Here is a 14597-nt window from a genome sequence, read left to right as displayed (position 1 = left end):
TGCCATTGATACACGGACACATCGATACCTGCCAGACACAGTATGTCGGCTGATCCCACTGCTAACCTGCAGGTCTTCTCACCACCGGGCTCTGGCCGCTCGAGTCCAGCACCGCGGTCGGCGCGCCATGCAGCCGAAGAGCGTATGTCTTCTTTCTGGGTCTGGGACTTTGTGAAGCTAACCGTAATAACACAGCTCTGTACAAGAAAGACAAGAACTTCCGACGATATGCGGCCGGTGTCGAACGCGCTCTCGCCCTCTGGGACACTGCACAGCAGGAATGGGCCGACTACATATCATTCTTGGGACGGCTGTTGAAGGTCAATACCGCCATGCTACTCCCATCATGAGACAAAGCGCTTATACAAACCACCGTCCAGGCCCTGCAAGCGCATCCTCCAGAGATCCCCGCCATACCACATAGCGATACTGTCGCACTGCGATTAGCGCAGTGCTTGAATCCAACACTGCCCTCGGGCGTTCACCAGAAAGCCCTCGAAGTCTATGACTACATCTTCTCTACCATCGGTGTATGCCTGCCTCCCTACGTCAGCCCAGCATAAGCTGACCCATGCCCAGAAAGATGCACTCGCCCGTGACCTCAACCTCTACTTCCCCGGCCTTGCTTCAGTCCTCTCCTTCGCCTCGCTCTCGGTCCGTCCCCTCTACCTCTCCGTCTTCGAAAAGCACATCCTGAAGCTTGACGGAGCTGCACTTCGCCCGGCCTTGAAGGCAATCATACTTTCTCTTCTACCTGGACTAGAAGATGAGACAAGCGAGGACTTTGAGCGCATGGTTTCTGCAACCGAGAAGCTGCGGACCGCTGTGCAAGACAATTCACACGAGACAGCCGATTCCAAGACGGCCAGTGCCTCGTCCCACTTCTGGCAATGCCTTTTCCTGGCAACCATCACGAACCCTTCTAGGAGGCAAGGTGCACTTGCTTTCCTTGTACGTCGCCTGCCCAAGTTCGGACGGCCAGAGCGGCGCAACTCTCCTTCTGACATCTCTACGCCCTCAGGAACATTGTCCGACGAGGCTGAGGCAGCTACATCGCCAGAGCCTGGTCTCCTTATCCGTTGCTTCGAATCAGGCCTATCAGATCCTCAAATACTCATTCAACGAGGCTTTCTTGATCTGTTGGTCAGCCATCTACCTCTCGACTCACCCGTCCTGCAGGAGCGTGTTGGCAAAGGGGATTTGGAACGACTTGTAGCTGCCGCTGCCAGCGTTGTGTCGCGCAGAGACATGAGCTTGAACCGCCGGCTCTGGGCATGGTTCTTGGGCCCAGAACCCACTGCTGTTGAGGCCAACGATGGGGTCACATCTCCAACAACGGACAAGCACAATACGACAGTAGATCCTTCAGCACACCAAGCTGCCTTCTTTTCGCGATACGGTCTCGAGGCGCTCACAAACAGTGTCCTTAAGATGATTAATCGTCGTAGCGCATCACCTTCCGAGAGAGCACGTCCTTTCCGAGTCTGTTTATCTCTCATGGACCGATGGGAAGTAGGTGGGTTGATTGTACCCGAGATCTTCCTGCCCGCTTTACGAAGCGTTTACTCGTACAGCGAGACTGCACCCAAGGACCAAGTCGACGAAGTCATGAGAAGTGCTAGCGCATTCTTCGATGGCGTCGATAGCGGCCTCATTTGGGGCAAGCTGATTCACCTTATCACGTCTTCTTTGCAGACAGATGGGGCAGTTAATGATGAAGCTTTACAGAAGATGAAGTTGGCCAAGTTCGTTCTAGCCCGCTTCAATCTCAAGGAAGAAGATATGTTGCTGCATCACATGCCTTTAATGGTGCTTTCGTCACTTGTGTCCTTGAATGAAAGCTCCGGAAAGACCCGCAAATCACCAGCGGGCGCAGAAGTCATGAGTCTTGCCCTCGAGATTGCAGATTCACTTGTGCAGATAGTACCAGACCGGTCGTTTCGAGGCGATCAAGCAACGGACCAGCAGATATCCGCAGCTCTCAAGATACCACGATCCACTGTGATCCAGCAAATCCGGGCATTCTACGAAGAATCTCAAGGAAGTCTTGATGCAGCTGACCCCCCTTTCGAGCCACCACTGCTTGGTCAAATCGTGCTTCGTGAGGCTTCCTGCATGTTCACAGCATCCATCCAGTCGACGGACTCTGAGATCTCTGTAGAGATGCCTTCCAAGATTTTGTCTAACCTGGTATTCAAAACGCAATGCTTAAAGGCAATTGAGGACATTGATCTCACTGCCATGCTTGCAGACATTCTCCAAACGTCTGACGAGTCTAACAAAGATCTTTCGTTCTCGCACTTAAGTGCTGTTACGACTGTTTTGCTGGCACTTCAAACAGCACTTGCGTCGAGACCTCATATCCCCTCTAGCCAATTGCCTGAGCTCATCCATCCTTTAGTTCAGTACTTCTGGCAATATCTCTCGCCGACATTGCCCAAATACCATGTCGAGACGGCACGCTCCTTGCTGCAGCTGCATTCCATTGCACCTACAAGCCGGATGGTTGAAAGTGCCATTGCTTCTATCATCGTGGAGCAGACGGGCCGCGATTCTATCTCCAACAGCTCTCCCGACTGTGCCCGACGATTTGCGACACTATGGACGCATATCATGCACGAATTGAACTTGCAGTCAGAAAAGCGTGTGACCATTACGCGCCGACCGAGTGGTAACGTCACGCAAGCCCCAACGCCCGCTGGTGACTTTCATTCTGTTTTGACAAGGCCGCTACTCCTACTTCTGGACACTCTGACAGAAGAGGGCTCTGAAACCTCGACATTCATGCAAAACTGGTTGCCAGATTTACCAAGCTTGAATAGAGTCTTTGAAGTACTCGCACTACACATCCAATCGCTCAATTGTCTCCTAGCTTCAGGCAATCTGGCACCTGCCAAGGGGTCGCAGGAACGACCATCGCACTCTAGAAGAGATGATACAAAAGAATGCCTGTACTACCTCAGACACGTCTTTGATGTCATCAAAAGACCAACACACTTCACTTGGGTAACTCTTGCCGAAGTAACTCTTACGTGGCCAGAACCATCATCATCGCGGATTTCCATCCAGGAGTGGCTCATACGTACTTGCTTGACCACATTGTCGCTTCGAGCTGGTACTTCGGAATCAAACCTGGAGCCCCATATACATGAACTACACCGACTGTCCGTCTCCGTCATATCGCAAATCTATCGTAGTCCATTTGCTCCGCCGCTTCGAGACTTGGAACTTGAAGTACCCTTGATGGCAAGACTACGATCAGCAGGCCCATCTTTGCAAAGTCTTTTACTAGATGCAGAGTTGGCCGCACTGAAACTCCGTCTTACCCGTCCACCAGAGCCCGCACCAGAACCAAAACCTTCAAACCACCCAGCGAACCGGTCACGTCTGTCATTAGCTTTGAACAGAGATTCGGAAGATAATACGCCAGCGCCCATACCTCCACCTCCTCAGCTTGTTGAGTGCTTAAAATTCGGGTTTTCCTCCCCAGCTAGTCGTTTGGTCCTTGACGACTGGATTCAATTCCTCGTTGAGGTTTTACCAATGTTCGCTGATACAATATTCCAAAACCTCCTTCCGCTTGTGGAATGTCTCTGCAAAGAGATCAACCTTGCATTTGAGCAGCTCAAGTCAACATTCGCCAAGACACAAGTCGTGCCGACAGTATCACCAGAGTCCACCCTGATATCGCTCATGAACGGTTTAGAGCAGATTTTGGCCAAGGCACACGAGCGTTTGACAACACAAGAGACGAGGGTGTCGGCCAGCAAGTCTCCGGAGCAGCCTCAGGGCTTCTTCAGCAACGTGGTATCTGGTCTGATTTCGTCTGATACAAACCAAACTCGCACGCCAACCGCGAACAGCAGACTCTCAGTTCTCCTATGCTTCCAAGACACGGTCCGTATATGCTTTGCGATATGGTCATGGGGACATATGCTAGAAGTACAAGACCATACTTCAGCATCGTCGTTCTCTTACACTTCTCTGCGCATGCGCAATCGAGCCCGCCGTACATTAGAACATCTATTTGCTGCGGAGGCACTGGAATGTCTAGAGACATTGGTAGTCCTATGGGCGCATGCGACCCCTGATGATACGCAGGGACCAGCTATTACAGGACTTCTGAATGTCCTCAACGGGTCAAAGCCAAAGCACACAATACCTGCGATTTTCAACGCCGTGTACAGCCGGACCGATCCTGGGGCTTTGGACACTAATCGACAGTCAACACTCACCTCTGATCTTACCGACGCCGAACTAGTCGCCTTCTTGGTTGAATATACGACTTCTTTAGAGGACGATGCTATGGACGAGATATGGCAGGATTGCACTCTATTCTTGCGAGACGTGCTTGCGAATCCCCTCCCACATCGACAGATTCTGCCTACGCTGTTGGAGTTCACCGCTGTCATAGGTCAGAAGGTTGACAACACTAACTTCGGAGAGCAGCGGAAGATGCGGAGAGAGCTAGCAGTAAGTATATGTCTTCGTTCGATGTAGAGGTGCTAATCACGTGTACAGGATATCTTTGCTAGAATCTTGACTGCGATCTTCACAACACGCTCCATGGGCTATTTGCAAGACTCAAATCAAGCTGCAAGTGAAAAGACGACTGCGATAACCAACGGCATCCGCGCACAGAAGCGAGCAACTGACGTTGTTTCTATCCTCACCACCATTGTACCAAAACTGTCGATCATTCTGGTAGAAAATGATCGTGTTGCAAAGGTCGTCTCTGACATCTCTGCATCTGTCATTGGCCCCACCTTCCGTGCAAAAGCGTTCCCTGAGAACGTATCGAGGAACACGTTGGATCTGCTTCAAGGTCTTACCAAGATTGCACAAGGCAACAAGCTACTCAAGAAAGACATCTATGATGCCTTCAATGACCCCAAATTCTTCAATACACCGCCCCTTCTACTGAGAGAAGCTTGGCTGCCTATCCTCGCACAGTGGACCCAGTCTGACAAGGAGCGAGTCCCCGAACTACTATCACGGCTTTCAGCACCCACAACGGCTGGCCTCATGTTTGGCGTAGGTGCAACGTCTGCTCGGCAGGAAGCCGACAGGAAGACACAGCTTACATTACGTCGCATTGCTCTTCTTATTCTAGGTAGCCCTGAGGATGCTTTCACGCCGAACATACCCCAGGTTCTGGAGAAGGTTGTCGAGTTACTTACCGCAACACCCGCATCTTCTCCTTCGTCAATCACCCGTACAGATGTCATAGTGCTGTTACGTGCTATCATTCTGAAGACCTCACCCATCCACCTCGCGTCACTTTGGCCGGTTGTAAACGGCGAGTTAACATCTGGGTTATCGGCCCTGTTGCCAGACGCTTCAAACAAGGAACACTATAACAATGCCGGCATAATCCAGACATGCAAGTTACTCGACGAGCTAGTTGTACTAGACCCCGATGACTTCCAACTTATGGAGTGGCTGTTCATCTCCGACACCATCGACGCCGTGTACAAGCCTGTCACACCACCGACGCTGATGTCTCTTACAGACGAGATCAACGAGGTTCTTACCAGGTCATCAACAGCACCTGCGATGCCTGTAACTGCGATCAATGGATCAGATGCTAATGAGCCCAAGCGGACATTATTCCTAAATCCGCTCATCGAGGCTCTCGAAAAGGAGGAAGGCGCTGCGGTGCTGGAGATGACCAGAGGAGAGCTTGTGAATCGGTTGGTGAGACCATTCTTGGGCAACCTGGCAATGAATGCGTTCGAGGCGAGATATGGGGGTGGAGAAGCGGATTGGCAGGGTATTTGGGAGAGTGTGGTCAAGGATGCGGCAAGCTAAGCGCAGCGATGGTAGATGGAAGGGTATAACAGGAAACTGTTCTGGGCCGATGCTGGTTGATGGCATGGTACAGATGAGATCTTCTAGCTGCAGGGACTGACGCTTTATCTCAGAAAGTGCAAGACCATGTGTGCGGAGAGGGTCGAATATGTCGATCCTGCTTAGCGCCTTATACGTTAGATATCTCTCAAAATTTCGTCATGTACCAACACAGTTGTCCAAACATCTATCATGTTCTGGCTCTCAAATTTTACACATGCTGTTCAACCTTTTCCACTTCATCTTTTACATTGGTACACAACTTGTCTTCACGTTTTCGGCTTGCATGCCAGTCTTGAGGGTTATGCGCGATTTGAGTACAATAGACCACGAATTGGTCAAAATGATACATACGACCATAGGACACTGAAAATTAGGCTTCCCGTCCGCTCAGCCATATACAAGCAGTGTACCGGCGGATTAGTAGTTAGGTGGGTGACCACTAGCGAATCCCCGCTGTTGTATGTTTTTGCCCATCTTTTTTTTTGATGCGATAACGTACATTACATGTCCTTCTCTTTTTCGCAGATCCGCTTGTGGTGGACAGTTGGTAGAAAGAAATCATTGATTCGGTCGCTTGTGAGATACTGGTCCTATTGCAAGTCTAAAGCTTTTGTAACGACATCAGTGGTCTCCTCTTATCCTTCATCGCCGGCACATGAACGCTCGTGCATTGAAGTAAGTTAAGCTTCTTGCATCTGAAACAAGCATCTCCTGTGCTTTTGCACAAATACAAGGTAACTGTGTCTTTGCCTGGTTTTCCTGTCTTATTGGAACCCCAAGTTTTGCTGGAAATGGATTTAACCGACTTCCACGAGGCGGCAAAGTAGGTAGTAGCTGGACAGAAACATGGTATGAATACCGTTGAGCTTCGAGAAAGATGCTGTGAGGCCCCAAAGATTTGTTGGTGCGGCGTAAACGCTGGGTAGCGGTAATGCTTGGTATGCGGCTTGCAGTGTCTTGGAGCCCTACGCGAGCATCCCTTTGGCCTTTTACATATGTTGGCAGGGTACGAGGTGGCTGTGTGACTGGTCGCATCATGCTTGCCTACTCATGCAGGAGCATTCATCGTGTGTTGAGCAGGGTGTCTTCTTTATCCCAGAGAATGAATGCTTCACTCTGATCCGTCTTCCTCATCGTCTTCATCCTGCATAATGGCTTCGCATTGCTCTCTGAGCTCTTGTACGCCAGTGACACCTTTCCACTTGTCGAGTATCCTACTGACCTCTTGCCATTCCTTTTCTGCGTCGTCGTCTTGGTCTCGATCTATCATGTCCTGCAGACGTCGCGGTGTGTCCAATACCCACCTGACCGTGTCTTGTTGTCTCCGCTTCTTGTTCATGTCCAGTTTGTCTTTTTCATCTTGCTCAACACGTATGCTTATGCCCAATCCTTCTTCTTTTGACTGATGGCTGCCCTGTAGCGAGGATGATAGGGAAGCGGCTGTCTCGGCGATATGTGATATGGCGGGGCCGAGTGTATGCGTAGTCGGTGCGAGAGGATCCATGTTGCCGCGCATGCGTCGGATGGTGCTAGTTGCGGAGAGCAGCTTGGAATAGTTGTCGTAGACCAGGGATTTGCGATCGCTGTCTAGATTCCTGATCTCTGTACCAGCATTAGCTTGTGGTTTACCCACTGCCACGTTCAGAGTCATAGCATACGAGACACCAAGTCTGCCTCGACCTTCAAAACACCCTTCAGGCCTTCTTTTGCAAGCAAACTCTCTACAAAGGCTTCTGCGTTGAAGTCGGCAGCGTCGAGCTCTGTGAGTGTCTCGTCTTCTTCTGGCCCGAGCTGGGTTGCCGAAGATTCTTCGGATATCCTGGCATCTGGTGTTGCGTCTCTAGGAGCATTCCTGAGGCCGTAGAATTCGCGAAGAGCGGCGCGGTTTCGGCGTGCGGCCGGGGGTGGGCGATGCGACGAGCTGCTGTCGATTGAGGTGCGGGTTAATGAGGGGCTGCGGACTGAGGAGCTGGCGCGGGGAGAGGCTATAGTTGACATGTTGTAATGTTGTCTGTTTGAATGTCTTGTAAGGTTTGTTGGATGGGATGATGTTGAAGCTCGAGTTTCATGTGAAGGGGCCGAGGCCACAATTCGTGAACAAACGCCCCACGTCATTCTACGCGTCGCGTTTCCCACACATCTTTAGCCTTATCCGCGAAGAAGCAAACCTACGCACATACTTCACATAATTCCAATTGATTACCGGTATGGCAGCTAATATCGCAGCTGAGCTAACACAGCACCTAAATGCGCGACATCTCTATCCTACCGCAGCATGGCTGCAAGGCTTCCTCTCCACAACCCGACCGAACACGCCATTGCCCGCCATCAAGCAGACCGCCCACTTCCGCCTACTAGCCACCGACATTACCACGTCGCTCAGTCAGCCTGCAGCATCGTTATTTCCCAACGATGTACTAAAAGGCACGATTCAGTCTCGTATCGTCCCCGGCCCAGTTGTCTGTCAAGTGCTCGACGTCGAAGACATTGGCCACTCGCGTTGGTCCCAGGTAGAATCTATCGAAGCGCAAGAGCGGGGTGAAATGACAAAAGGGAGAGAGATTGTGCGTGTTGTAGAACAAGAAAACGAGGGGACTGTTGAGGCTGCAGCACCCATGCAGAGCAAAGGTCCTTTCAAGCTGCTACTGCAGGATGCTAAAGGACTCAAGATCTATGCGATGGATCTGCGAGGCATTGACGGGCTCAACACAAACATGGCCATGGGTGCCAAACTTGTACTGCGTAATGTTGATGTAAGAAGAGGCGTCGTTATGCTTGAGCCGAGCAATGTTCAGATGTTAGGCGGAAAATTGGAGGCACTTGACAAGGCTTGGAAAGAGGGGAGGAAAGAAAGGCTTATGGCAGCGGCTAAGGTGACAGGATAGGTGGCGGGGTACTAATGTCTTACAGCAGTCCGATCTTTCGGGTCCGAACCTCAGCCTACCTGTCTCTCAACAGCGTCAACTTAACAATGTTTTGTGATACCTGTGTTGGCGTATTGCAGCATCGTCATAATGTCATCGACGTGACAAGACCTGGAGATCCAAGCCGTGATCCAGATTACGGATTAGAATATACTGTAAGCACATTCAGCGAAATGGCCTATATATATATTGAAGTAGACACGACTGATTTATTTTCATAAGTTCGGTCATCATACCACTTGTGCTTCTCTTGCTACGTCAGCAAGTCATGGGTGTCGTATCTGTCAGAAAGTGTGGAACGTACTATCCAGCGATGAACAGGAATCCTCGCGTGCTGTTAATTCTAGAGAGGGTGAGGCTTCTTCAACTGAGACCCCGGCGCTAGCATTTGTTACGACCGCGGAGTTGAGCCACTGGGCAATGCCTAATACATTTAGCTTGGCTCTACGCTACAATCCCGAGGTGTTTGTAGGCGTCGACAAGCACAACATGTTCGTCCTAGAGCCGGATAAGAGTAAGTCTTGTCATAGTAGAACACGTACTTACGCTGACCATCGAATGGGTTGTACGCCATCTCTGAATTCCGATGCACAAGCTGGCTTCACCAGTGACCGGACGTCTTCAGTCGAATCTATGCAGATGGCTGCCAAATGGTTACAAGAGTGTGTCAATTCACACCTATCTTGCAACACATCTGAGGGCGGTAGCACTTGGTACCCAACGCGTCTCTTACATCTGGCCGACCCTAGTGAAGACAAGAACTACATTCGACTCATACGCACAGCACGAGAACCACCAACCGGTCCTTATGCTACCTTGAGCCATCGCTGGGGTAACAACATGCCTTTCCAGCTCACTCAAACAATGGAATCTGAATCGAATCTTCGTTTCCCATTGACTGACCTACCCAGGACCTTCCAAGAAGCCATTCAAGTATCCAGACAATTGGGAATTCTCTACCTGTGGATCGATTCATTGTGTATAATTCAAAGTGGAGATGATCGTCAAGACTGGTACCGAGAAGCAAGCTCGATGAATATGGTATATACAAACTCTTGCTGTAATATATCTGCGACAGATGCAGAGGATAGCACGAATGGCCTTTTCCGACATCGCGACCCTCTTTACATTGGTCGCCCGCGCGTCAAAGTCAACTTGGACGATTTCCAGCCAGATACTGAACTTGTGGAGTGTCTGATGACCGACCTTCTCCTCTGGCCACATATCCTAATGCATTCGCCCCTCGACAAACGTGGATGGGTTTTCCAGGAGCGTTATCTTGCACCGCGAGTTCTGCATTTCTGTCGAGACCAGTTGTTCTGGGAGTGTCGAGAACACACTGTATGCGAGACCTATCCTCAAGAGCTACCGCTTGTGAGTCTGTATTATACTGCAGCATTTCTCAAATCTCTAGAGAAAAACCGACAACGTATTGCACAACGGCTTGGCGGGAACAAAATAGGCGAAACAGACTGGGAGGACTTATGGACCACATTGGTCTTCCTGTATAGCCCCAAAAACCTATCTGTTCCAGGAGACAAATTAGTCGCCCTTTCAGGCGTGGCTAAGAATGTAATACCTCATATGAAAGACGCTTATATCGCTGGGATGTACCGCAAGAATCTAGAGAGGTTGCTGATATGGCAAGTATCTATTAGCACGTCACGTCCGCCAGGTTACCGTGCGCCGTCCTGGTCCTGGGCATCGGTGGATGGAAGAATATCATGGGATTCTGAGATCAACCAACAATCCCTGATACATGTCGAAGATGTCGTACTCGATTACGCAACTGAAGATATCACAGGAGCGGTGACAGGTGGGTGGTTAGATCTGCGTGGCTATCTCAAGCCTATGAGATTACAAGGTGCCAAACACGATGAAGGCATAGACTGGTACATGATTGTTGGCAGTAGCATCGTCTCCAGACACAACGGTAGCCACACACTTCACAAGATATTCGTAAAGCTCGATACTTTGTACGGTGAGGAGATAGCTTTCGATAACGATAATACGGAAGAGCGGCTGTTCTTTATGCCTGCGTTCAATAAACGCAGTCCGGATGGGAGGAGTCAAGTAAAGTGCCTACTCACCAGGCTTAAAAACCTTAAGAGCAAGTTTTTTGAGAGAATCGGATGTGTTGACAGGTACTTGGACGACGACGAAAAGGACGTACTGTTGGCAGAACTGGACGAAGATACAAGGGCTCGTTTACCGTGTATGCGCTACGAGAACGGGCTTCATACAATCCGGATCGTCTAGAACGCCATCTAGCCTTAGCCAAGCACGCCAAACAATACTTCAAGACTTTGTTCTCTTTCCGCATGAAGAAATCGAAATCTCTGGATTCCCTTCTAGATTTTGGCAGCGCGCCTCTGACGAGCACTTGGCCCAAATAGTGCTGAAGTTCAGGGTTCAAGTCTGAGTCTGAGGCGTAATAGCGGGGGTGGCCGCGCCTCGGCCAGTCCCAATCATCTGAGCACGCGACAGCCAGGACACGCACAGTCAGCCGGTGACGTAGCGCGAGGGAATGTATATCACAACCCCAAATGCCCCGCGGACGTAAGTCCGACACGCCAGATTACCATCATCTGAACATCCCAACCTAGTCAACCTTGAATCAACCTACAACATCAATTATGGCTACTACCGACCACACGGCGCAGTTCCAGGGTACGACTACGTTGCCCCATTTTTGCGCTATTCTCCAATGGCATTGTCGCCGGTTGTGTAGCAATGTACAAGCACATGTATACTAACACAATATAGAGCCTCCTGTCAATGGACTTCCAGGGGCTACAAGCACTACCCCATCTCACGTTGATGTTGATGGCCCGTCCCGTGACGACATCGACCTCCAATTTCAAGGTCCGTACTCGTCCTTGTGTTCATATTCGATTAGCATCTTTCTACCACTCAAATTTGTTGCCTACTCACTCGCACAAATATCTGACAAATATGCTAAAACATCTCCATAGAACCTATCGCTCCTGAAACCTCTACTTCTACATCCACCTCTACATCCACCAAAGATGACAATAATTCGCTTCAGAAAACTACTACTGAGAAGCTCAAGGATGCTGTGAAGAAGCCATTCACCAGCTCAGACAATACTTCCAACTCGCAAACGTTAGGCGAGAAGGACATTACCAGCCCAGAGATGGCCGCTGCAAATGAAGTCCTCGCAGACAAGAACCTGAAGTCGCCGTAAGTAAGGAAGAACGGACAAGGCGAAGGAGGGAGCAATGAATGTGGGGCGCTAAATTGATACCCGAAGATTTGGAGCATGGGTCGCGACAGAAGATACTGTGCACATTTCAGATTCATGAACGCATTTTAAACGGAGTTGTGATCTTTAGGGCAAGCCCAACAATAGTCATTTAAATCAAATCCATCTGTTGCACGATAGATCGACTAAGAGCACAAGCTTGTTGACCAAGTGTACAAGGGTTCATCACGAAGATATCGTTCAGTACTACCAAAATTCAAAGCAATAGAGCACGGCATATCCAAGTTTCAATTTGCACAAGAAATGATATATTCAGACCAAAACGGGTATAATTGTGCCTATAAAGAAACGAATCCGCGACACACTCAGGTGTTGCTCTTCCTTCCTTCCCATGATCGCTCGACCAATTTTCACAATTCCACCCACACAACCAAGAGCAAAGTCATGATGATCATTGTCAAACCACCGATACAGAAACGCAATACCCCAGCCTTCTAAGCAACAGGTGTATGCAACGCTGTCTGGTTGAGATACAAATCACACTGATGCGGATGCTGAAGACAGTACTTTGGCATCAGCGGGCTAGCCTGTACACCAACAGCAACCAGGTATTCCCTAAAGTTGAGAATACGCTGTGTCAGCTCTGTGGTCCTCTTGTTGCCATTCTCATCCTTGTTACCACTCCAGACAAGTTCTGCGAGTGCAGCGGCACGTGGCCACAATTTCTGAGATACAACTACAGAGTCGACTTGTTCGGACCACAGAGGTGCGATGGCGCCCTGTACAAGCGCCTTCTGGCTGTCGGTCAGGTTGAAAGTGAAATCGTAGTCGTAGATGCGTTGCCATGTCTTGTATGGTGCACACCAAGAACCGCCTCCGCCGCCCCAGTTGAAGTTAGGAGAGCCGTCTGTCGCGTTAGGATTAACCATGACGTTGTACCTGGGATCGTTTCCAACCCAGCCTCCATATCCGCAGTCGAGGTACATGAAGTCGGAACTGGAAACGATGACGCGGTAACCCTGTGCGGTGAGATTGCTAATGTGATCAAGGCCGTTGTTCCAAGCTTGGAGGACAACGTCTTTGGGGACAACGCCAGTAGCAGCCACATCAGCGGAGAGCTTGACATCTTCCCACATGACGAAAGTCTTGTTGGCCTGTGCGCGGAAGTTGGGCAGGGCTCGGTCGACCCAGACTTGATAGAGGTCGCCCATTGACTTTCCACTATTGAAGAAGGCGAGGGCGGCAGATGAGAAGTTATTGCAGTTTGCAAAGAGTTCGTCGCCGCCAATGTGAAACCAGCTGTCTGGGAAGACTTGTGTCATTTCCTTGTACACCTTGGCCGTAACTTCGTAGGTCTTGTTGTTGAGGATATCAAGTTGGCCTGGGTTGGGTTCTACACCTGTATGAAGTGCCCAGTTGTCGTTAGACCACCAGCTGTGTTGGCAGGTGAGTAGGGACTCGTCGATTTGCGCCCAACCGGAGCTGGCGTGGCCGGGCATGTCAATCTCAGGGATGATTCGCACACCACGTGCGGCGGCGTAGGCGACGACCTCCTTCAACATGTCTTGGGTGAAGACCTCGTTGGCGGAATAGGCGTCTTCGGTCATCTCAGGGAAGGCGTTAATCTCCACAGGCCAAGATTGAGAATCAATAAGATGCCAGTGCAGGACGTTGAGCTTGGAAAGAGACATTCCATTGATCTGTTCAAAGATCTTGGCTTTTGTGATAAAGTTGCGGCCAGTATCTATCATGATTCCACGGATTGGGTAAAGTGGCGCATCCTTGATGGCGACGGGTTGTTCGATAACCATGTTGCCAGAGCCATCATTGATAACAATTTGCTGCAGTGTTGTCAAGGCATGGAGGGCGCCATAGACGGTTCCCGCGGTAATGTCTACGGTATCCGAACCAGCTGCGAGATCGAGTGTGTAGGATTCGTCAACACCATGTTGGAGCTGAGCATGGGCGTCGGCAACATCAACCTTGACCTTGGTGACCGTACCGGTGCAATTTCCTCCCGGTGGCGCACTATACTGCCTCCTGCTCTTTCTCGACGCACCGGTCGGGGTCGGAAAAGGCTGAAACGATGTAACCGGGGCTTCAGTGGCTGCGGGAATCCATTTCAGCTCTGCGATTGTCTTGGTAACGCGATCGAAGGCGGCAAAAAGCACTTCATGGTTGGGCGCATCGAGTTCGACGGATCCAAAAGAGAAGCAGCCAGAGTCGCCCCAGGTGATGCTCGTGGGTTTGGGAAGAGGGTTGGCGGCGACAGCATCAGCTTGTCCAACGAACAAGGCTGAGGCCGTGACCACGGAGGCCAGTATGAAATCGCGCATTGCTGTGTTTGTTGTTGTCCTGGTCGAATCCGTATCGAGAAAGCAAGCAATGGTTGCAAGGAAGGACGGGGATGCTTGCGGATATAAATACTACACAACCACGCGTAGTGAATCAGCAATGAATCAGGAATCCATCTACGGCGTCAACACAACGTGGGGAAGAGAGGAAAGACATACTCGAGTTCCACACTGACGAGTTCAGCTTTCCCACCCCAGCTAGGCTATTCACTTCGCAGGCCCACAGATCATCAAGCGCAT

General features: G+C 50.4%; 6 protein-coding genes across 6 annotated transcripts; 4 read left to right on the top strand and 2 right to left on the bottom strand.

The window, feature by feature from the left end:
• Positions 1 to 42: 42 nt before the first annotated feature.
• On the top strand, positions 43 to 5811 carry AA0111_g362 (Protein dopey; the record flags this gene model as incomplete). Its single annotated transcript, XM_028649526.1, has 5 exons — positions 43 to 142; positions 196 to 320; positions 381 to 530; positions 580 to 4473; positions 4522 to 5811. 5 exons carry the CDS (start codon positions 43 to 45, stop codon positions 5809 to 5811), a joined length of 5559 nt encoding a protein of 1852 aa, XP_028511963.1.
• Positions 5812 to 6964: 1153 nt separating this feature from the next.
• Positions 6965 to 7851, bottom strand: AA0111_g361 (hypothetical protein; the record flags this gene model as incomplete). Its single annotated transcript, XM_028649515.1, has 2 exons — positions 6965 to 7455; positions 7512 to 7851. 2 exons carry the CDS (start codon positions 7849 to 7851, stop codon positions 6965 to 6967), a joined length of 831 nt encoding a protein of 276 aa, XP_028511962.1.
• A 209-nt stretch (positions 7852 to 8060) lies between these two features.
• Positions 8061 to 8738, top strand: AA0111_g360 (hypothetical protein; the record flags this gene model as incomplete). Its single annotated transcript, XM_028649504.1, has 1 exon — positions 8061 to 8738. One exon carries the CDS (start codon positions 8061 to 8063, stop codon positions 8736 to 8738), a length of 678 nt encoding a protein of 225 aa, XP_028511961.1.
• A 528-nt stretch (positions 8739 to 9266) lies between these two features.
• Positions 9267 to 11036, top strand: AA0111_g359 (hypothetical protein; the record flags this gene model as incomplete). Its single annotated transcript, XM_028649492.1, has 1 exon — positions 9267 to 11036. One exon carries the CDS (start codon positions 9267 to 9269, stop codon positions 11034 to 11036), a length of 1770 nt encoding a protein of 589 aa, XP_028512377.1.
• A 377-nt stretch (positions 11037 to 11413) lies between these two features.
• On the top strand, positions 11414 to 11985 carry AA0111_g358 (hypothetical protein; the record flags this gene model as incomplete). Its single annotated transcript, XM_028649481.1, has 3 exons — positions 11414 to 11447; positions 11544 to 11642; positions 11753 to 11985. The coding sequence occupies 3 exons, from the start codon at positions 11414 to 11416 to the stop codon at positions 11983 to 11985; spliced, it is 366 nt and encodes a 121-aa protein (XP_028512378.1).
• A 512-nt stretch (positions 11986 to 12497) lies between these two features.
• AA0111_g357 (Beta-hexosaminidase 1) lies at positions 12498 to 14339 on the bottom strand (the record flags this gene model as incomplete). Its single annotated transcript, XM_028649470.1, has 1 exon — positions 12498 to 14339. The coding sequence occupies one exon, from the start codon at positions 14337 to 14339 to the stop codon at positions 12498 to 12500; it is 1842 nt and encodes a 613-aa protein (XP_028512375.1).
• Positions 14340 to 14597: the final 258 nt, after the last annotated feature.

Source organism: Alternaria arborescens (genome assembly GCF_004154835.1).
Source record: "Alternaria arborescens strain FERA 675 chromosome Unknown contig_1, whole genome shotgun sequence".
Classification (NCBI taxonomy): domain Eukaryota; kingdom Fungi; phylum Ascomycota; class Dothideomycetes; order Pleosporales; family Pleosporaceae; genus Alternaria; species Alternaria arborescens.
The sequence above is the reverse complement of the archived record's forward strand: the minus strand, read 5'-3'. Positions and strand labels throughout refer to the sequence as shown.